Source organism: Corvus moneduloides, chromosome 3, assembly GCF_009650955.1.
Source record: "Corvus moneduloides isolate bCorMon1 chromosome 3, bCorMon1.pri, whole genome shotgun sequence".
Lineage (NCBI taxonomy): Eukaryota > Metazoa > Chordata > Aves > Passeriformes > Corvidae > Corvus > Corvus moneduloides.
The window spans coordinates 110528996-110551568 of record NC_045478.1 but is presented as its reverse complement, the minus strand read 5'-3'; the positions used below and the strand labels follow the sequence as shown (position 1 = coordinate 110551568).

At 42.9% G+C, this 22573-nt stretch overlaps 1 protein-coding gene across 1 annotated transcript in view; it reads right to left on the bottom strand.

The window, feature by feature from the left end:
• Positions 1–1403: 1403 nt before the first annotated feature.
• The window catches only part of SHLD1 (shieldin complex subunit 1), a 33985-nt gene continuing 12815 nt past the window's right edge, over positions 1404–22573 (bottom strand). The window contains exon 4 of the mRNA XM_032103483.1: positions 1404–2541. Within this exon, the coding sequence (XP_031959374.1) occupies positions 2021–2541 (521 nt within the window). The 3' untranslated portion in view covers positions 1404–2020. The remainder of the gene's footprint in view (positions 2542–22573) is intronic.

The window sequence follows — 22573 nt, the reverse complement described above, 5'->3', positions numbered from 1 at the left end:
CTAGATTGCCCGTGCTACCTCTCAAGGCTGCTCGAGGCTTTCTAAGGCATTGAAATACAAGCGCTAGCCGGTATAAAGCTGAAAAGATACCTTCCGCAAGCAATAGCTCCCTACATCTGTCAGTACCAATGCCCTTATGGCTGTGACAGCTCTGTGGGGTTAAGCAATGTGAGCTGGCAGAGGGGCCACTGATGTTACTGTAATTACTGACAGCACACTCAGGAGCATGCTTCCTTTTCCCAGCTGTACCTATGGCTAAACTAGCTGCTATGACCTTTCTCTGTAGTTTTTGCCAGCAGGGTGCTTTCATCTGGATTTTGATACACAAGCATCTGTGGATTTGTTTGCTACTACAGAAATGATGCTGCATCCTCAACTCTGTTTTTCCCCCTAGCACCATTAACTTGAGTAGTTGGGGGAGCAGCTGAAGGTCTGCCCCAGTATTCTGTGTGCCCTCCAGCACATGTACAACACCTCTGCCATAAAAGCAAGCAAGCAACACACCAAGCAGGACCACCACAAAGCCAAATGTATTGGTTCCATGATGACTCATGGACAGGAAAACAAATCCAGGCACTTGCAATATCAATCTGTTTGCAAAGAGAGATTACACCAAATCCTAAGACTTTGGCCATAACTTGCAGCCAGCTGGGCCTCCTCCTGCTCTGACTGAAGGCAGCAGCCAAATTTCCATTGCCTTTGCTGGAAACACCTGCAGAGCACAGCCACTGTGCCAATCTGCCGGGGGCAGCAAGGCAGGAATAGCAGCCCTATGTGGGACTGCAGCAGGGAATGTGACATGCAGGAACACAAACACCCACTCTGAGATCTGGCCAGTGTGGAGAGGGAGTGGGTGAGAGGTCTCAGCAGCTGGGCTGGCAAACACTGGATATCCAATACCAAAACTGGTGTGAGCAGTGTGGCTGTACTGGAGTAACCACATTGATGCTGATCTTTGAGACCCCAACCACCCTTTCTTTCTTTCTCCTTTGCCCATCTGCTGTCATCTCAAACACATCCCTTCCTCTGGCACTCTCTGCTTCCCTACTCACACCCACACTGGAGAATGGCCTCCCCAGTCAGCAAACAACATCACTACAGCAAACTCCTCTTTCAGTGGACAGGCCAGTGGGTGGAAAAGACATTTATCTGCCTGGCAGAGGCAGGAAAGCAGCAAAGAAGCCACCGAGCCGGGAGGCTTCCGAGAGAGAAACCTTAAGTGGCTGTGTGTGGGTTCATTGCTCTGTTGCTGACTGACATCAGCCTCTTTGGGCTCAGAGAGATCTGTTTCATTTTAAAGGGAACATTCCCCCAGGGATCTCATTAGCACCATCACGAAAGTCAGAAAGGAACTGAAGGTTGTTGGGGGGGTGATGGTGGGTTGGTAAACAGGACAGCAGCACTGTCAGAAAACATGCTCACAAACTGTATTTTCTCTTTCTCATGTACACACACGCTGCCTCTGTCAGAAGAACTCACCTGGCATTGCAATCATGATCTGTGGGGTCATATGTCTGCATATAAAAACACAGAGCTAACAGGCACCCCGTGGAGGCAAATGTGTTACAGTATCAGCCAGGTATGGAACAAAAACTTTCCCTCTGTAGGGCTGGGGCACACCATGCCAAGGTCACTCAAAACAGTCTGTTACAGCCAAAAGCACCTGGACAGCCATTCACAGCCCACAGGGACTGAACCTGGGCTGGACCACTGCTCAGCTGGGGTAAGGATGTAGGCCAATTTAAAAGCCTGGCAGGTAAAAATTATCACAATTGATGTCCCAGCAACAAACACTGCATCACCCCTCCCAATTAGTCAACACATCCCAAGCAGTTACATGGATGCTCCTCATTCAGTCCTGCTCTGCAGAGACCAAGGTGCAAGGTCTGCTCTGGGTGAACCCCTCCCTGGAGCCTCTGGTGTTGAAGGTGGTGCTCAGAGAACAATGTCTTTCTAAGAAAGTCACCTCTTTCTGGAGTGAAAGCAAAGCTCCAAGGACAGAAACAAACCACTGACTTGCTCACTTCTCGTGTGACCCATCAGGGTTACGTTCTGCCTGTGTTTGTTTCAAGAGGAACTGCAGGATGTCATCTGAGAGTCCAGGTGTCCTCGTTCTGGTTTCCAACAAGACTTCTCCTTCAGCTGGCCTTGAAAAGCAAGCAGAAGGGGGGTGGTTTGGAAAGATCTTACATCCATCTCTGTTCAAGACCAACTGCGCCATTTGCAGGCAACGTGACACGTATTTTGTTCCATCCTTTTGTTCCAGCTCTGAAATCTTCTGTGACAGACACCGTGAGGCAGCCTCGTAGGTTGGATCCTTTCTCTCTGGCTGCTTGCTACAGTACATGCTGTAGAAGCCATCCAGAGAGTCCCTGATGCTGGGACCTTCTGCACTGTCACGTTCATACGTCCATGAGAGCACAGCATCATTGGGTTCGGAGGGCTCACACAGCCCTGCTTTTGGGTAACATCTCACGTTTGCTTCCTCAGAGCCTTCAGCAGAACAGCTCACAGGAGCTGCAGATGATGGATTGCTCTCTCCTGCAAGCATAGGATCAATGAAACTCATTAGTCACCAGGTCATCCCTGTGGCAAAGACTTTTTCTGTCCCCCTCCCACTGCAAGTCTGGCAAACAGGCTCTTTGCAGGAGCAAACCAAGTGCTGCTCTGAACACAGCTGGGCTGCCACAGAGCATTCCTGCACAGATTGATGTAAGATGGGCTGACCTGGGGACCTCGCAGTAGTCCCAGCCTTGACACTGCAGTGACTGGACTTGGTGGTACAGACCTCCTGGCTCCTCTCAGTTACACTTCCAAAGAGGTGGAAACTGGGATCTGCTGCTCCTGGAGATGACAGCTGACCGACTGAGAAGCCTGGTTTGCAGCTGAGACAGTTCTGCATCTGTTTCAGTTTTTTCCCTTGTCCCTTGGTCTAATCCTTACCTTTCCATAGTTCTCAATTTTACTCCTACATAACTGCGTAACATGCAGTCCTGACCTCCAGCCTTCAGCCAGATTCACAGCCTCCAACACTGTTCTGGTGACTGCACAGCGTTTCAGAATGAGGACTGCAACAGGGGACTCTGTGCTTCCCCGTGAAATCCCACTTTTGCAGCCCCGCTGCACTAAACACTCTCCCCACATCCTGATGGAATTTCTATGGATAAAATTTATGTAAAGGCCAAGGACTCACTCTTGCCTAGCTCTTCTCCTCCTTCCCTGCTGACCCACACCTCTGAGTAACAGTCTGTGTTTTTCTCCTGCTTCAGAGCAATCAAGGGGGATGCTTTGCCCTAACACAGCACAACAGGGCCACTTGGCAATGACCAGACCAGGATGATCAGCAAGCTTCTAGGAGGAGGAAGTTCCATAAAGAGACCTTGAATTGGGCTCTGGTACCCAGGTAGTGCCTCTGACTGCAATCTCATCTCCAAGTCCACTGTGCCAGAGTGTTTGCCAAGCACCTGACTCACAGACAAGGAAGTTTTCCAGGGCTCAGCCAGAGGTTGCACAGCCGTCATCTGCAAGTTACATAAGCAGGATGCAGGCAGGCAGAAAATAGCTTGGTCTTTTCTAATTCTGTGAAATGTGAAGCAGAGTGCAGTCCTTCATTTTGGTAGGAGACCATGTTCAAAGGGAGTCTCAGTGTGGTGAAGGCTGTTTTTCCCTCCTGGTACACAAAGAGCCACCCTTCCCTTCCTAAGCAGAGATTCATTAAAATGAAATTAAGCTGCCTGTGCAGTCACACTGTACCTCGTCTCTTTCTTCCTGTCCCTACTTCCTATCTTTGATCTTTCTTTTCAATTTCACTTCATCTCTGATTATGCAATTTTAAATAGAACTTTCCCTCCCCTTGCAATGTGTCACTTCCAAAGCAGTACAAAGAAAAGCTTGGTGGCCTTCTTTGAACAGTGATCTATGACATCAGAATAGCAAATCAGGGAACAGGTCCATTTTTCCTCAGTAATCTCTCAGCCTGTGAAGTTAGAACTGAAGCCTCATGCATCTCTGATAATTCAATCAAGTGGCACTTGGACTCCTGTAGCAATTGCAGACCCCTGTGTCGTGCTGGCTTTTTGCTACCTCCTGCTCACAGCCACATTTTGTAAAAGAGCAGCAGCTGCCTCCAGCTACAGATATCAAGCTTGCATGACTCGGGAAGAGAAAAATTCTGCTGGTTTCATGTCATCAGGGGAGACTTTTGCAATGCTGCTTTGCCTTTCTCCTACCATCTTAGTTTGGATATTAGGAAAAATTTCTTCACAGGAAGGTTTGTCAAGCACTGGAACAGGCTGCCCAGGGAAGTGGTTGAGTCACCATCTCTGGAGGTGTTTAAACAACATGCAGATGCGGCACTTGGGACATGGTTCAGTGGTGGACTTGGCAATGTGATGTTTATGGTTGGACTTAATGATTTTAAAGGTTTTTTCCAACTTCAGTGATTCTGCTGCATTTTATTGCAAGGTCAGTATGGCCCATAAAGCTGACATCCTCTGCTGAAGCACAACCCACCAAAGAAGTGACCAGTAAGTGTCTCAGGGGAATACTCTGGGGTTTGATTAGCCAGAACATATTCCATTATTATTACTGGGAGAACAGTTTTCTTTCAGTTACTGGTTCAGATTTATGCATCTCTATTTCCCAACAATAGGCCCTATCCTCTTAGTGGACTACTTTGCCAGCAAAGCCTTCTTAAGGCAAGATTTCCAACAGGTCTGCATGCACCAGCCCTGGGAGTGTTCAAAGCCAGGTTGGATAAGGCCTTGAGCAACCTGATCTAGGGGAAGGTGTCCCTGTCCATGGCAGGGGGGTTGGGACTACATGGTCTTTAAGGTCCACTCCAACCCCTTAGCACTCTATGATTCTATGACATGAAAAGCTGGATGCAAAATTCCCAGAACCAATCTATACCTCACAAAGTTGTGCCTTTCCTCAGCTTTCCTGACAATTTTCCAATACATTCTCCAACTGTGTGCCAAGACTGATGTTTGAAAATACATCCAAACCTTTTCCTGCCTAACAGTTATCAGCAAAAGTGTAGATCCTTCCTCGATACCCTCCAAAAAGCTGGTATTGTTGCTGAAAGGTGCAAATCTCCTGAATTATTTATAAACCACAGGGAACAAGCACAGTAGCTGGGTACCTGCAGGGTCCAGAAAGAGCTTCTCAGCTGGGGCACAAACAGAGCACAGAAGCCCATGTTGTAGGCCAGCGAACATGCTGCTAAAGGCAAAGACAGCATTCAACTTATCAATCCCTTTGCCTCTCCATGCACCTGCACCCCACAGGAAAGCTGGGATTCTCTGATAACACACAGCAGTGTTGCTTCAAAGCACAGACCTCTCTGGCCACCTCTCAGCAGCAGGAAAAATGTAGTTTTATAAATTCCTTTGTAAAATCCTTCCATGGCAAACTTAACAACTCAGCTGTCACACACCCTTGTGTTGGCTTGGCCCAACACCTACAGGAGTCAACGCAAAGATGAGCAAGGCTGAAAACTCTCACTCTTTGCCTGCAACAGAATTTCATCACCAGAGAATCTGGCTCATTATTTTTAGCTATTTTCACTCATTTATACAACTGAGTATTAAAGGGAGGGGAAAAAAGCCAATAGAAAAGCCCCAAACAACTGAAACAGTCATTACTAGTGTCTCTTTCATTCTCACATGATGGATAACCATGAGTAAGAATGTATATTATTTCATCTGCTCCTCCACTCCATGCTAATTGAAGTTCAGCATTTGCAGCTAATTAGTGAAAGAGCTGGGGGCAGATAAAAGGATATTCTTGTGTTTATAAACCTGCTGATGAAAATTTAAAAGCTCCATCTGGTACAAGCACATAACCCTACTGCCTGAAGCACATAACCAAATCCTGCTTTGAACCTGGGCCACTTTCAGTGAGGCAACAATGCAGCGATATTATTATTTGCACTTACAGAAAATGTAGTTGTTTGAGTTTCCATATAACTGTGTTCACACAGTGAAGTTCTCACAGATTGAATTATTTCTCTTATCCCACCAGCATGTCAGGATCTACCTGGGGTCACTGCAATCATCCACCAGAAAGGGTCCCTAATTCTGTGGTTGCCATGAAGTGCTAAAACAAGTAAACACAGACGCCGTCCCTGAGAGCTGCTCCAGCCCTCACACTGCTCCTAGAAAATGCCTTCTTGCTTCTCCACCAGATGCGTCCATATGGCATGGGAAAGCTCAAGGAGAGGTGATACTACTTGGACTAGACCAGAGCTCCCAACTGACACCGTATCTGTGCCAATTCACATGATTTCGGGGATGCATCCATCTGCACAGGAGGCAAGAACAGGTCCCATGTCACAGCTCAACTCCCTACATGTGTTGACCACTTGAGACAGCTGATGCACAGAAAAGCATTTTGTGGGGTTGTTTTCTTCCCACCTGGCTGATTTCCAGTGGGAGTGCACATATCATCATCATCATGGGAATGCAATTCCTCTCTGCTCAGAGAAGAGAGAAGAAAATTTGGGAGAATTTGGCAGGAGCTCTTTCTACCCCAATCTCACACAGCACTTTAGCCTGCCAGTAATCACACACCTGAGTACTCAGAAACTGCAAATCTAGACATTTCAGGATCAAATTCTATTGCCCTTGCATGCATTAAGAACATTTCCTCTGATTACAACAGTTAAAAACCCATGTGTGAGCTGCTGATCACATTCCTTTTACATGAGCTGAAATACATTTGCATTGTAGGATTTTTATTACCAACATTTAAATTGGAATAGCACCAAAAAGACAAGTATCAAGACAAGTGTCAATCTGCTAAGTACTGCACAAACACCTATCACAGTGAGTAAATGACAGATCCTAAAGCCTTTGGTATATAGCATTGAAGAATTGTAGAGATTACAATTTCTCTGCCTTGCAGAAAACAGCTGCTGTCTTCTTGTGCAAAGGCAAAATGAAATTTCCAATGATATTATCATTCAAAAAGACTGTTATAAGCAGAGCAAATTTGTTCCTTGTGGGTATTTAAACCGTGAAATGAAAGTGAAAATAAGAACATAATAAGCCTTGCTACTTTGCTGTCTCCTTGATGCCACACAAACCAGCCTTCTCCTGTTGTCATCTGCAGTAGGCTGTAGCTCACAAGATGGGATCTGTGAGACTCTGCTTTACACATGACATAACCAGCTATATTCTTCATTCCCCAGCCCACAGGAGAGGCACATGTGGCTGTGTCTGACTGCTGAGTGCTAGCCAAGAGCTCTGCAAATGCTGGCTGCCCTATCAGGAGGCCTGGAGAAAGTGAGGGTGGGCATAAGGCAGCAAGAAGGGAGGTATTTGGGGATTGGAGTAGAAAAGGGAGACAGTGACAGAGGAATAGCACTGGGTATGGCCCAGTACTGAGTCAGGCTCTCTGCTTTTTTTCTTGTTTCTGCTGCACATTTGTGGTGTGAAAAGTTGGGGGGGGGGGCTTTAATTTGCGTGGAGTGAGACGTAAGCAGTTATTTTAGGGAAGCATAAAAACTCTTCCCTTTCAGTCTAACCTCCTTAGGAATCTGAAATTCAAGAAAAATAAAAAGTCTGGCAAATGGTGAAGTGCTCTTGAAATGCAATATGGAGGCACAGTGCATTCCCCTAGACACTCTTCCAAATGTCACAGTGGTATTAAACTCTGCCCTGCTCCGAGAGCTCACATTTGATGCCTGCTGCGCCGAGCTTTTAATACAGCTGGGAAACTCAGCTCAATGAAAGCTTTCAGAGAACACACTGGTTAAACACACTGGATTTAATAAACCACAGAGCAAGTCAGCTACAACATGAACTACAAATTAACACTCTTTATCTGCTGAAGGCCCAGAGATAAACGCCACTGCCATCTCACAGATCTGTTCCTAAGCAACCAGGCCCCACAGGCCAGGGCAACAGATATGGGCAGAAGCAGGAGCAGATCATGAACACCATCCCTTACAGCTGTGCCCCAAGAGCCTGATAATGGTGATACATCCTCAGCCAGGCCCCAGAGCAATGGGCTTTGCATGTAACCGTCTGTGAACAGCTGCCGTAAGTGCAACAGCATACAGGGACTTCTGTCATGGCAAAGAGCACAGGTGTCTTTGAAGGGATGGGCAGCAACATAACACTGGGGTGCCTGAGATTTTATTTTCACAAGCTAACTCCTTCCCTTGGAGCTCATAATGATCCTAAAAATACAAACAGCAAATTTAAGAACTCTTCAAATAGGTACACCTCGAGTGGTTTAATTTACATGATCCTGGAGCCAGTAAAAACCCTAAAGCATCCTATTTTTTCTCAAATTGTGATTTCAAAAACATTGCTTAAGATCTGAGATAAGATTCTACTATTAAGGGTAAACTTTCTTTGAAACATAAACAATAATTTAAAAAAATTTACACAGCTGGAAACATCAACTGTCAATTGAAGTTATTATCCAGCAGATGAGGGCATCAAGGGGATTTATTAAACTGCATCTATCTGCTGCTTTCCTGTTATATACACAGCCTTGGGAACTCAGCCCAACTCACCGTGTCTGTGTAACACTAAAGGCACCAATTTCCCAGAGGAAACTCTGACAAGGCTTCTTGAGCTAATTGCTCAGCTTCTAATTAGGTGTTAGGAGAGCACAGGGAAGTGACTGTAAGAACAGCACCGTGCAAGCTCACATGCACAGACAATGCTGTGTCAGAGCACCCTTCTCCTTACCCACAGCCAAACATCTCCTTGGGCTTTCAAGCTCTGACAGAGAGGATCCAACACGAGCATCCCCAAGCCAAGCCTCTGCCTTCTCTGTTAGTGAAAATCAGAACAGTCCACCCATGTCAAGTCCCTTCCCACCATGACCACAGCACTGCTCTGCCCACAGGGAGGACTCACTAATTGAATCAGATTTGGCTTCTTCCTGTGAGCAGGAGGATTTTTTAGTAAAATGATGGATTTTTCCTTCTTTTAATCTGTGACTTGCAGTATTGGTTTTTTTATACATGGAAGGCTCTAATTAAAGCCTCAGATTGTCTTTAAGCTCATCCTGTTTCAGAATAAAAGCAAAATTTGGTGCTTGAAACAGATGAGAAACAATCCTGCCTACCTGATTTTCACCATTTAAGATTTGTAAAAATTTTATGGAGGAAATCTGTATTCTATGGTACCTGAAGGGGCTTTCTCACTTTAGTTACATTGCACAGCTGAAGCAAATGGTAGTTGTTTCTGTTTATATTTTTTTCCTGCCTAGAAATTGTAAATTCCAGTCTTGTCCATTCTCTTTTTTCCCAGCTCATTCTGTAGAGTTAGCTCTTCATGAACTGTTAGCTTTCTGACCCAAGGAGCATTTCCTAAGGAACCCAATCTTACTAAGAGGGATGAAACTCCAGAATTCAGAAAAGGATTTTATGCCCACTTCTTCAGCTAAGAACTGAGAAAGACCATTGGGAACCTCCATCATCCAAGAAGACCTCTCCTAGAGAGGAGGAGGGACTGAAGACAACGTTCTTCGTGGTTCTAAGGTAAAAGACAAGCAGGAAGAAGTCTTTCCTGTTTCTGGCAAGGCTCCCAAAGGAAAGATACTGAACTTTTAGACATTTTGCTGATGTGGTCATTCAGAACTGATGAAGTTGTGAATTGAAATTAAAAGTGGACTTGAAAATCTATCTGGATGAGAATTAGTGAGCATAGGTAAGTCTAGCAAAAAAAAAAAAAATCTGGAAGAGTTATTAAATCCCATTCTTCAGGGCTTTAACAAACCCTTCCAGAGAGGCATGAATGGGGCCCAACAGGCAGAACATTGAATGCTGTAAACACCATTTTGAGGATGGGGCTGACATAAAGAAAGGAAAACTGCCACTTATTCTGAAATATTCAGTAATGGCCTGTTCCTGGCAATGACAGGAAACAGCCCTAGATTACAAGTATTATTGAGGAAGACAGTATCACTCTATTTGCAATTATTGAAAAGAAAACCCAAAGCAATATCCTTTCTTTATATATGAAATACTTTGTCTCTCATTCAGTTACACATTTTCAGCAATCAAGAGGACCAATAATCTTCAGCTAATGCCTTTGGCAAGAATAAGCAGACAGCTCTCACCGGAGATCAATTGCTCAAGTCCCAACAACAGTTTACAAAAATTCTACCTTCTGCATCTCCTTGGAGAGTGATGTTTATGACAGTTTGCCTGGAAAAACAGGATATGATGCTATTCATACAGCTAAAATAGAAGAGGAAGAGCCTGCCATGACAGTGTTTCTTTAATGATAAGAACAGACTAGAAGACTGACATATTATATAAAATTTAGCAAAATATTTGCTTTATTTACAGATTGTGTGAACTTGGAAAGGGAGATGGGGTGAAGGGTTGTTCAGTGTACTTTGCCTTCCCTTGCCATTATAGCACTTGAAAGTCCAAGTCATTCCCATGTTAACCCCCACAAAAGACACACACAGAGGTTACACTGAAGACATTCATAGGCATTTCAGCCCTGCTTCCAACCAGCTCTGCACACCTGTGGACACCAGTGACTTGAGGATCACAGGTAGAAATGCAGTTTCTTGACCAAGAAAATACTGCAAAGCAAGGTATTTTTGAAGCATCCCTCTTGACTTGTAGGCGAAATTATACTACTTGTAAATACTTTGGAGAACAAAAGAGTTATAACCTATAATACTGTCATTACTCATCTTCAGGGGAGGTCCTGCACCTGCAGACCTGAATCCTGATGTGGAGTTGATGCCTGGGCATCACAGATCATCAACTGTAAAACAGCTGCTGCAGGGAAGGGAAAATACTCTAAAATCTGCAGAGGTAGAAAACTGAGTCAAATAAGGCAGAGGAAGGTGAAAGCTCAGTTAAACACAACTTCCTCCCAATTCTTTACCTCTCCTGCACACTTACATGTCTCTTAGTCAGGTGTATCTGTGTGAATTTGTTCAACTTTGTACCAACTTACAATTGGGTTCAGATCCCAAACTGGTGCGTTGAGTTTTAGGAGTGCTGAATACACAGATGCTCTTACCAAATTTTTAAAAAGCCATAGAGATTTTAGCTCTTTGGAAAACAATGCCATCTAAGCTTTAACTTTACTATTTTTCAGGAGCAGATCACTGCAAGTTGTACAGCAGAAGAATAAGAGAGGTACCTTGTGGTTATCAGATTTTAAGATCCTGATCTTTCATTTTTGTCTAAGGCCAGAAGCACAAGTGTGGGAATACTGCAACAAATGCTTACAGATGGACTGACTCCCTCTAGATGGGAGCAAAACAGCTGAATGTGTGCAGTCTGTACCTCTTCAGATCAAAGGTCTTTACCTCCAGTCAGGATTGATCTTTCGCAAAGAACAACAGGGGAACATTTGCAGAGATGGTTTCCCGAATTTATTTGCAGTAAGACAGTTTTGAAACCATGCTTCTTGTCTGTGTCATGCTCCTGGAAATATGCTGCACATCAGACAAACACAGAAAGGCTTGCTCTTCTTTTAGAAGCAGGAATAGAAAAATTAAAACAACAAAGAAATAATCTGAAAAAGCACAGAAAAATAGCAGGTACAAAGGCAAAGAAAACTACTGATATTCTGGTGAAAATCTGAAGGCAGAGTGAGCCATTTGCCCTGTCTCCCTGCAGGCCTGATGTGGCTGCAAGCACTGAACACGCTGTGCAGAGATGTGCCAGCCTCCAGTGCCTTGGCACAGAAAAGAGCAGACCTACATCCTCTCCCGCCATGGGGGCTGTGAGATCACACAGCTTGGGGCTTTCTTCTGTGTTGCCAATGGGAGTTCGTGCACCACACATTGATTAAAAAATGAAAAAACAGACTCAAAAATAAGAATGGAAGCAAGATACTAATCTCCACCTATCAGCTTTCCACAGACTGATAAATGAAATAGCCTGACACTGAACAAATCAGTGTCAGATACATCAAACAGTCATCAAGGAAATTTTCAAGAGACAAAAAACACAAACTGAGCAGACTACAATGAAAAGCAAACAAGATATACAAGTTTAATAACTTGGGATATATTTTCTCACCACTAATCTGTGACATTTTGGCTTGCTACTTTAAAGATACACTGAATAAACATTTGAGCCATCTAGTTTTGCTGCAGTATTACTGAAAATCAAGTAATGAACAGAAACTGGACTCAAGCAATAGGGACATTTATAGACCATTCATAAATGCTGGAGGCTTGAGAACCGCAAGGGCTTTTTCTTAATTATCTACATGCTGTTTTGGGAATCACAGAAAATCTCTTCCATCAGAACTAGCTTGAGAGCAAATTGGGCTTTGAACAGAATTGTTTTGCCATTTAATCAACCAGCTTTCTGCAGGAATTGCTCTGTGGCTAATACACAAGCACCTGAAAACTGAAATTGGAAATGGTTATAATATAAGAAGGATACTGGGAGTGAACCCTCAGGCCCCGGGGGCTGCACTCGCCTACCCAACTTTTCTTAGGTGGTGCCATGGCTGTGATATTCTCTGTGCTTCTGAAAGGACTGAGAAAACCTGAAGTAGAAAGCAGAAGGGAGAAGGTCCTTGACAAGGAGGATGACGTTAAAAGCTGTAAAGAAGAAAAAACACTGAGCAAGCACGTCTCCATCCCCATCTCCTCACTTTGTCCTCTCAGCCAGTCACGAGAAAGGCTTGTTAATGCAGGCACTTCCCAGCTCGGCCCTCTAAGGGCAAACAGCAAAAGGTTTCAGTCACTCCAGACTTGTTCCCATCCTTTTACCTGGCTCTATAGCCTGTTAGTCCTACTTTTTATGAACACTTCTTGGCCATGAGCAGATCTGGGTGCACCCAAACCTCTCAGTTCTGCCACAAATCAAACATTTCACCAGAATTAATTGCAGACACAACTTTGGGTAAACTATGAAGGCAACCGAGAGCCCAAATCCTGTTTACAAAGCAAACAAAATAAACCCAAATTTATGTTGTCCATCCCATATTATTATCACACAGCAATTCTGCACCAGGATGGCCCTCCTAGGACACTGCACACACTTCATCAGGAAAGAGCCTGGTGCTGTGTGTGAAGCACTTGCTTAGAGCTTTTTAGTAACTCCTTCAACTACTGACGAACTGTGGTTAGTTATAGTTACTGCAACCAAATACTTGTGAACAGAAAAATTAATTAATTCCTGCAAAATAAACTGAATAAAAGGATAGATAAGCCAGAGCAAGTTAGGGCAACTGCAATGCTCAATTATTAAAGGAAACATTTTTCACCCACCTCAGGCCCTAAGATTGAAAAGACTGAATATATATAACTGAAAATACCTACTTCATTCAAAAATAATCACACAAGTAGCAAGGGAGGGAAAGAGAGACAATTTTAAAAAACTTAATCCATCTGATATTTGCAGGTATAAATATTTTGATCATTTACCAATAGTAAAGAACCACTCCCCAACCATTTTTCAAGGTGATGTGAGAGTGTTTGCATGACTTTTAGCAGAGCAGGGAGATGAATAACGCTCGTGTTTGTTTAGCATTTGTTCTCTGAGTAGGGGCTAGAGAGACTAAAGAAGCAGATATGGGGAAACACCAGCAAGTTCAGAATTTGCAGTTTATTGACCAGTCTCCCAAAATTGCACAGCTCTTTTTTTTTAAAGGTGAAGCAACATACGTAACTGGGGCATTTAGCAATTCCCATTGCTCTTTTGTCATCTGGATGAGAACACAGGTGTAAGCACATTTTAAAATGTCAATGAATTAATGATACTGATTAGCACTCCTAGTAAACATGAATACAAACATAATTAATAGTATTAATCATACTAATATGGCCATTCACCTATTCAAAGGAAAAAGCAAATATTTAACATAATAAATGCCTGAAAATTTACATTTTTATTCAATGATAAAATTGGGTAAGTAGGATATGTGTATGATATAAAACAGATCCTTAAGAGTGAAGGTAGATTTCATTTCTCAAATAAAAAGGGAAGTTTACCAATGGGCAGTTCCTATATCTAAACTGGAGATACTCCTGACAGCTCTGTTCCAGTACAAGCTAAAGTCTCCTGGTTCTTACTTGACCTTGGTTGGTGGGTGGGATTTGACAGCCCACATAATTTAGCAGATCCCACCTTGGGGTAATTTTCTTTTAACTTTTTTTAAATCCCAAAAAGTTCACAATTAGCACAAGAATTTTGTTTCAAAAGGCCTAAAAAGTACACAATTCAAACAGATTGGATTCTGTGATTGTAGCAAATACATCTGTTTTATTTCTAAATAAAACAAGGAATTCTGAACCAAAGGCTTCAGTGAACCTTTTCAGCTCAAGTTTTGGGATGTGTCTTCAAAGGCTACTTAATAGGGCTTTTTTAGATCACATGTGGACAATGTGAGGACATATGTAGTTAATTTGTGTTCCACTACCTTGACAACCTGCTACCTTAATCTCTTTCATTTCCTCACAGCCATCTGAAAGCCTCAGCACCTTTGCAAGAGGACACTTCTGCACAGAATTTAGACATCTCAGCCTCTTAAAGAAGGTGTAGCTGCACATACAAGAGCGTACCAGAAGATGCTCATATTCAAGTGTGATTTGGACTTGAACATTATTAACTTACAAAAAAGGTGGCTATTTGCATTTTCCATTAATTAAATTAAGTCAGGAACAGCAGTCAGAAAATAAAATTGACATTCAGGAGATCCCTCAGCTTTGAGGTTTTAAAACTTCTATGTTCATAGCACAGTTTTTTATTCCCTTCACTCTCTCAACAAACCCACTCCCCACTTTCACATGCTTCCACTTCCCCTTGGCCACATTACACTGCTGAAGTTTAGTCGTGACTCTTAAGACAATGGAAAATATATCTGATGCTGCCTTGAGCTGGAAAAATGTTTAATGCATTAAGGGCACAAGAAAAAAAATTGGTGCCCTTGAGTAAGTGACTGAATCAGGATAAAATAAAGGTCACTGAGAATTAAAATGAAACAAATATCTGCCTGCCTGCCTGCACAAAGGCTTAGTGCCCTCTCTGCAGCTACTGTCACTCATTCTTTATAACAAAAAAATTAGAGGCCAGTCTGCTGCAGCACAGCCTTGAAACAGTTCAGAGATTAAGGTATTCACACAGAGGTGGAGACAAAAGGTGTATTTTAGTGACATAGCACTTGTGATCTAAAGCCAAAATCTAAGCCACAAGCAGAGCACCAAGAGCAAAGTGAAGCCATCCTAAAGAAGGCATGCAAGGTTAATCGTGGGGTGTGGTCTTGTGACTTCTTTTTTAAGAGCCTATCATCACTACCTCGTACTACAGAGTTTAAAAGACATTGGGGTTTTTTTGGGGTTGGGTTGGTTTTTTTTCAACCTTTGGCTCAAAATTCACACTCCTGCCAAGCCACGAGGAAAAGAAGGCACGGGAAAAGTTGTTTAAACCTGCTCATCATCAACAAAACAGAGATTACAGGCAGCAGAGTCAATCTGAAGACAGCAAAGGAGTGGTCTGTCCTGGCGGAGCAGGGACTGCGCAAAGCAGGGAGAAAGGCATTATTTGCTACCTTGCAGAAAGGAATTAGGTGCCAGTGTCTGCTTTCTAACATCCACTGCCCACCTCAGTGGGGTCCCTCTCTACCTACATGCACTTAGTGCACACACCTCACTGCCTTTGAGCGACCACTGTTTATTTTCTCAACTACATTAGAGAATTTTTCCTCATGTTGCAAAAAATTAATTTAAAGGAAACTCGAAATAAATACAAATAATGGTGTTTCTTATGATTGTACAAAGAGCCCTAAGCTTTTAAAATGCAATTTACATGAGAGAAGACAAAAGGATTTTGAACTCTTTAGCAAAAACTATTCCAAGGAAAAAAAGTGATTGAAAAGAAATTACATCCTGGCTACAAGTAAATTATATTACAGACAGCTAGCTGTCCAACAGGAACACTTTGGACTGTGATACACATCAAAATAAATCTAATTACCCTTAAAAATCAGAGAATCTGTAGGTTTACCTAAAAAACAGGATATGAGCTTTTAATTGTTTTCACTGCAGACACAAACAAAAGACACTGATTAACTTACTGGGCTCAAGAGAGGTAATTATTTTGCAGCAGATGCATCTGTAAGAGCAATTCTGTGACAGCTCCAGATTTAATCTGTCTTTGTTTTATGAAGACCATCTGCACAAATTACTTTTCCCTCAGATTTTAGGTTTTGAGGTGAACTCTGCACAGACAGAATGCAAAACTCAATTATAGCCCAGTATCAGGCTGATATTGATGCTAGAGACACATGCTACAGACTAAGTCTAATGAAAAGCCCCTAGCTGAAAACAGAATTTAATTTCCTTTAAAAAACCCCCATACACTCCCCAGTTTTGTAAAAATATTAAAAGTATTATGAAAAAAGATGAACAGATTACTGAGAACATATGAAAGGAAGAATATTTGAGAAGTTTCTTGCCAGGAAACAAGCAAAGAAGTATTTTAATAAAATACTCCCTTACAGCCAATGTGCTGTTTCATTCTGCAATATTACTCCAAGAGCAGAACATCTAGGTAACAATATTCTGAAGTACTCTAAATCCACAGACTTGAGAAAGTGTTCAGCAAGAGATGCCAACCTCTTCATACTAACTTCCCCAATGCTGTTTCCCAGATCACTGCTGACTAGAGTAAGGCTTCAACTCCTTTCCAAGCATCCATCCCCACACCCCTCCACCCGCCCTCATCTGCAGTGCATTTAGCATCTGGAGCTCTGCAGAGACAGAAAAAGTGCCTTAGGTTTTATTTATTCCAATTAATCCACTGAAGGAACAATACCCTCCACATCAAGTGGATGGGCCCTGAGCAGTAGGATTTCAGGAGGCATCCAGAGAGTAAGAAGCCATACAGATTGCAGCTATCAGGACTCCCTTCCATGCTCTCCCTTGGATGAACATGCTCTCCCCAAGAGAGCTCCATGTACCAAGGTATAGCTAAGATAACAGGTGGTTTATTGCATTGCCTTTGTCTTAGTTTTTTGCCTTTAAGCAAGACTTAACATGCACCAAAGCGTATTTTGGACAGGGACGTGTTTTAAAGACTGCACTGAGCTTTAGGGAAAATTCACATGAATGTTAATGAGACCAGAGATGTTCCCACAAACACTCACAGAGGAAGAACAAGGATGGTTTTGGGCAAAGTGTTATAGAAAAAGACAAACCAAGAGTTAAATCAGCACAGTCACTTCTGTCGCTTCATTAGTCACTACAGCAAGAGCAAGCACGGATACCATGGTGTCCTGAAGAAAAAGAAAATCCACAGGAACACACTGGTCCCTCAGAAAGAAGCAGAAACAACTGTTTTCAAATTGGCAGTCAACAGTGTTTTGCAAAAGGAAAACCCCAGACCAGATGTAACAGCTTCCAAAACAGCAGCAAAGCCTGATTATTTTCTCATGCAATAATCAAGTGTGGGAACCAGATTGCTGCAGCAAGCTAATAACTTCATGGCTGAGAAAAGCTACAGAGGTCTGTTTGAGAGGTGAAGAGAAAGGGAGGGCTCAGCTATTGCCTGGCAGGGCTTCAAAAAGCTTGGAAGGTTCAAGTAAATGTCTTCACTGAAGCTGCTAAACCAAAGAAAGCCTCTGGTCTCCTCTCAGATTTGACCACCCCACCATTTTGGGATCACTCTTGCCTCAATACCTGCTCCAAGAACCCACAGGAACTGAGATGAGCAGGATCTTGTGGCACATAGAATTGTAGTATTCCTAAGGAGGCCAAATTTGGCTCCAGCTCCAATAGTCCAGCCATGAAATAATGCATTTGTTTCCATGGCTTTGCTGCAAAAGCACTTGTTAAAGTTTTACCCTACACATTCATTTAGTACCAGTTTGGAAAGGCAAATTCTGGCTGTAGTCAATAGCTGAGAGACTCCTGCCAGATCCTCTGAAAGATTTTCTTCTGAAATCACATTAAGAAGTGGTTAAACTGGTACTAAATGAATGTTTACTTGACAGGAGGATCAAGAGAGGGGAAACCATCAGTATAATCCCAGGAAGCACAGGCTTCCACACTTCAACACACAGCTGGGCACTGGCATCTGGAAATAGCACAGTGGCTTTGTTCTGTGATAGGGAGAGAAAAATTTTGGCAAATTAAGGATGTAGCAAAGCAGGTTATTAGACTGAAGTATTAAAAGCAGCCACATGCACTTTTTAGAGATGGATTACTGCCTGAAAGATACCATTAGGTTTTACATGCTCTTATTCTATAGCCAACTCTTCAGCAGCCACAGAGATAGCAGTCAATTAATCCATAATCAAAGGCTCATCTACTAATATTTCATTGCCAGGTATTGTTAACAAAAGAGAAGTCATGAAGAATTTAAGGGATTGACTATTTTGTGGACATGTGTGGGAATAGCAGAGGCAAACCCAGCGTTTTGTTTTCTGCATGAAGAATCTCGTTTGACAACACATGATCACCCTCTTCCAGCACACAGTCTCACTCACCCTGGTGTGCCTGCAGCTCACAGGTGCTAATTACGGAGCGTGATGCTTTCATTCTGAATATCACATCCAACTATCAACCTCACTTTTGCTTTTATCTTCTGCTAAATCAGAAAGAAATCTCAAAGAATGATTCCTCAAAATCAAAAAAAATCCCATCTAGAGTTACATCAGAAATAAATAAATCACTCTCTCCATTAACTATCAGCAGATTGTTGAAAGCTAATAGCAATAGGTGATTTCTTAACAATGCAAACTTATTTCCCTTTATATTCCAGGATTGCTGGGCTTAACAATACTAGCATTTCCTTCCATTCAGTCCAACCCAGGTGTGAAACCCACTGGCACAAACTCAGTGTCACAGCCACTGGAGCTAACTTCACTTCTGGAATGCTGTCACAGGCTCTGAAGGTGATTCACACACACACAAATGCAACTGGACAAGTGCCTCATACAAAATAATAATTAGCAGCTATAACAAACATCCTACCACAAAGCACTGATGCAGCACAAAATGGATCTTCTCAAGTTGTTTTATTTTGCAACTTCTCCTGCCTTCATCATATTTTAATTAAGACTGCATCAGAGAGAAGTTAACCTAGAAATAACCTCATTAGACATCCAGAGAAGCAGCAATGTAGAGCAGTGTTAAATTCAGCTGGGATTGCAGATGGTAGCTCTGTAAATCAGGTTCTGCTTCAATTCAGCACTTCAGCAGAATGTTCATCCTTTCAAGAAATTGCTGCTGAATTGTAAAGTATCATGAAACAGATCCCACTTGTGCTGCACCATGACCAGGAGTACAAATGATACATTTCTTTGCAATCTTAATAGTCAATAACTGCTTAAATCATTGAATTCAAAATAAGTTGGTATTATGAATAGCACAGAAGGACTTGGGCTAGGCACTGGGTCAGCATATTAGGGATGAGTATTCCTTAGGTCGGTAGAAGTTACTGTATTTTTGGTTTATCTGCCTGTGGGTTATTCATTAATAACATCAAATACCGCTGTAAAATTTACTCATACACAAATACAACCTAAGCTGTGAACCCCAAAAAAGTTGGCCCCCTCCTTCAACTCTGCCTTGCCTGCTTCTCTATTCCAACAATCCCCTCCTGCTTCTGCTTTTGGGCACTTTATCCGAGGATTTATTTTCAAGTAACAGTGCTTAAGAGGTACAGTCTAGAAGGCAAGAATTGTACCTATGACAGCATTGGTATCAGCTCTGCCACCTGCAGAACAGGAATACTCTTTTCTAAAGGGAAAAGGAAGGGGGTGCCAGGCAGAATCAGATCAGTTTCTAGTCCCATATGTTCCCTCCACTTGTGGTCTGTTTTAGGTGGCAATGTCGTGGTGGGGATATGTGGGTGTGACCCGACACTTGAAATTAGACAGTGATTAGTAAAAGCCTTGAAACACCATCAGATGTATTCAGTATCTCGGCAACATTTGTATCAGCAAGAACTATTGACTGAGCTTGCTCTTGTTACCCAAATCAGGGCACAGTCCCCTTTCTTTCACTGCTAAGCTCTCTGCCTCAATGACTTCCTGTTGCACTGAGTTTTATAATCTAATTACCTGCTGTGTAAAAAGTGACTGATTTTGATTCTACTGCCTTTCCTTTTCATCCAACAGACACAGAACCAACATTCATATTCTTCCTGAGATCATTACTGGTTTAAATTTAATTTTAGAAATAGGAAAAAGAAAAGGTTTGCATCATTCTTTGAGATAGAAATACACATGTGAAACAAACCACTATGAAAGTACCAAAGCCTCCATTCATCTAGAAGACATTATAGCATACTTGTCTGTTTTCCCATGCTTAGTCTAATTCTTTTTGTCTCCTATTTTCAGATTAAAAACCAAAAAAACCCACAACAAACTAACAATCTAAAAAAAAAAAAACCAAAATAAAACCCCACACACAAAACCCCAAAACCTTTCCTGTCAGGCACTGCAGCCTGTACAAAGCTGGGACCTCCTTTAGTACTAACATGCATCATGTTATTACTTAGAGCTGTATAAAACAGTCTGTAGGCACTTATGGGAGGTAGCAATGCAGAGGGTTTACCTTCTTCACAAACCCAAGTAACTTCTGAAATAAGACAACCTCTCTAACATAGGCAGTGCTGTGTTTATAAAATACAGCGAACTTGCAGAACTCAAGCCCCCCCTTGCTTTCACCTCTACCCAGAGTGAACACAAACAGGGCATAGCCAGATTCCCTCAGCAGGCTGAAAAGAACAGCAAGCAGCACATAGTACAAAACATTGTCATCTGCTTGCCAGTGCTTATTGCAGCAATAAATAACCAGCTGCCCGCCACCCTTCACAGAGAAACCCTCAGCATGGAGGCTTGCTGGAAAGGCAGCAGCACTGCTCATCCTGACAGCATTCCATCTGTCTGGGAGGAGATTTCATAGGCATAGAGATGTGCATGCACAAGCCAGCCAAGAAGCTCAGCTACTATGGAATCTACAGCACACAACACAAAGAAGGGAGGGCAGTGGGGTGAGGGGTTGTTAAACTCATGAAATGAAGGAAGAAATCAGAAGCAGGAGGGTCCAGGACAAACCTTCATGTACCACAACCCACACTGATGCTGAATCACTGGCCTGTGTTGTTTTGTTTCAAAAAATATTGTGGATGATGATGTGTGCTGTATTTATACTCGCAGTCTGCTACTAAGGGGCTATGACTCACTATTTTTTATGCTGCAGCCTCATCAGCTGCACACCAGTGAACTCAGTGAAGTAAACCAGAGAAAGAGAGAAGAAAAATGAGGCCTGAATTAAGACAGAGATCTAATTTAAATTCAGTGCCAGATGCCCCACAGGTAAGTCGTGATAGCAGTCTGAGGTGTGAGGCTTTAGGAATACCTCAACTGGACTCAATCCATGTGGTGGGGTACAAGTCAGATGTTATAGAGGGGAAGCCAGGAGACGTTGAGAGCAGCACTGAAGTGTAAAGGCAGGGACTAAATAACTGTACACAGATCCGGAGAAAACTCCACAATGATCCCCACAATCCTGGCATTAATCCAAGCCACGTCACTGCAGAGGAAGGACCTGCAGTCAGAAGGTAATGGCAGGCAGCACCGCTAAGTCCTACATCCTCCACACAGCTATGGAGCATCCCCTGCAGCACTCCAGGCACTGCATCCACCCTGAGCTCTACTCAGGCACATGGAACAAAGGCATCCTGCCCACAGCCTCCTGCTCAGCTTACCCCAAATCTGCCATGGCAAAATTGGGTAGGAACAATCTGCATTCTTTCACAGCAGCAAGTCTGGCCTATACACTAAGCAGCATCCTGGGAGCACAGCTTCTCATTTAAACAGCACCAGTAAAACTTTTTTGTCCTCCTCCCTGCCACTAGGCACAGAGGATTCCCTGAAATGTGTTTTCCTGCTGCCAGTTCACAGCAGCTCCTAAAGAAGCTTCAAATTCAGGGAACAAATTCAGAGGCAATAAGAGGCCACGGCAATCAGGGCAGATGTATCTTATTTTCTGCTGCTGCATTTCAACAACTGCCAGTGCAGAGCCTTTTGGGTCCAATAAACTCCAGATGATTTTTCTACCACACGGTCACAGGTTATATCTGAAAAAACATTTGAATGACTGAGAGCTAAATGTAAGGAAAGCTTCCCAGTGAAAATAAAAAATTCAGGCTGTGCATATATGATCACTGGTGCCCAAAATTTGGGTCCTCGGTGTTTTGTGTATCAGGACAGGTCAATCTGATAAATGACAAGACAAAACCCCTATATTTAGAATGAGACCAGGAAAAAAAAAAAAGTTAAAATCTTACTAATAGAGGAATGAAAAGAAGAGGTTTTAAAGAGACTTAAGGAGTGCCATGTCTTATTTATGTCCTGTGTATAAGCAGAGCATCAAATCGCCCTCAAACCACAAACACCACTCACAACTGGACTGGAAGTGGGATGTTCTGGAGCATCTGAACAAACGTGTAAAGCTGAGAGTTTACTGCAAGCTCTGTACCATCATTTACCAGGGCTCTCTGCCTCCAGTACAGCTGCATTTCAGGCCAGTGCAACTGTACTTCTTCCCCAAGTGCTGATGCTAATGTGGGTGACTCCACAGCACCATGTACCAAGGAAATATCCCGGTG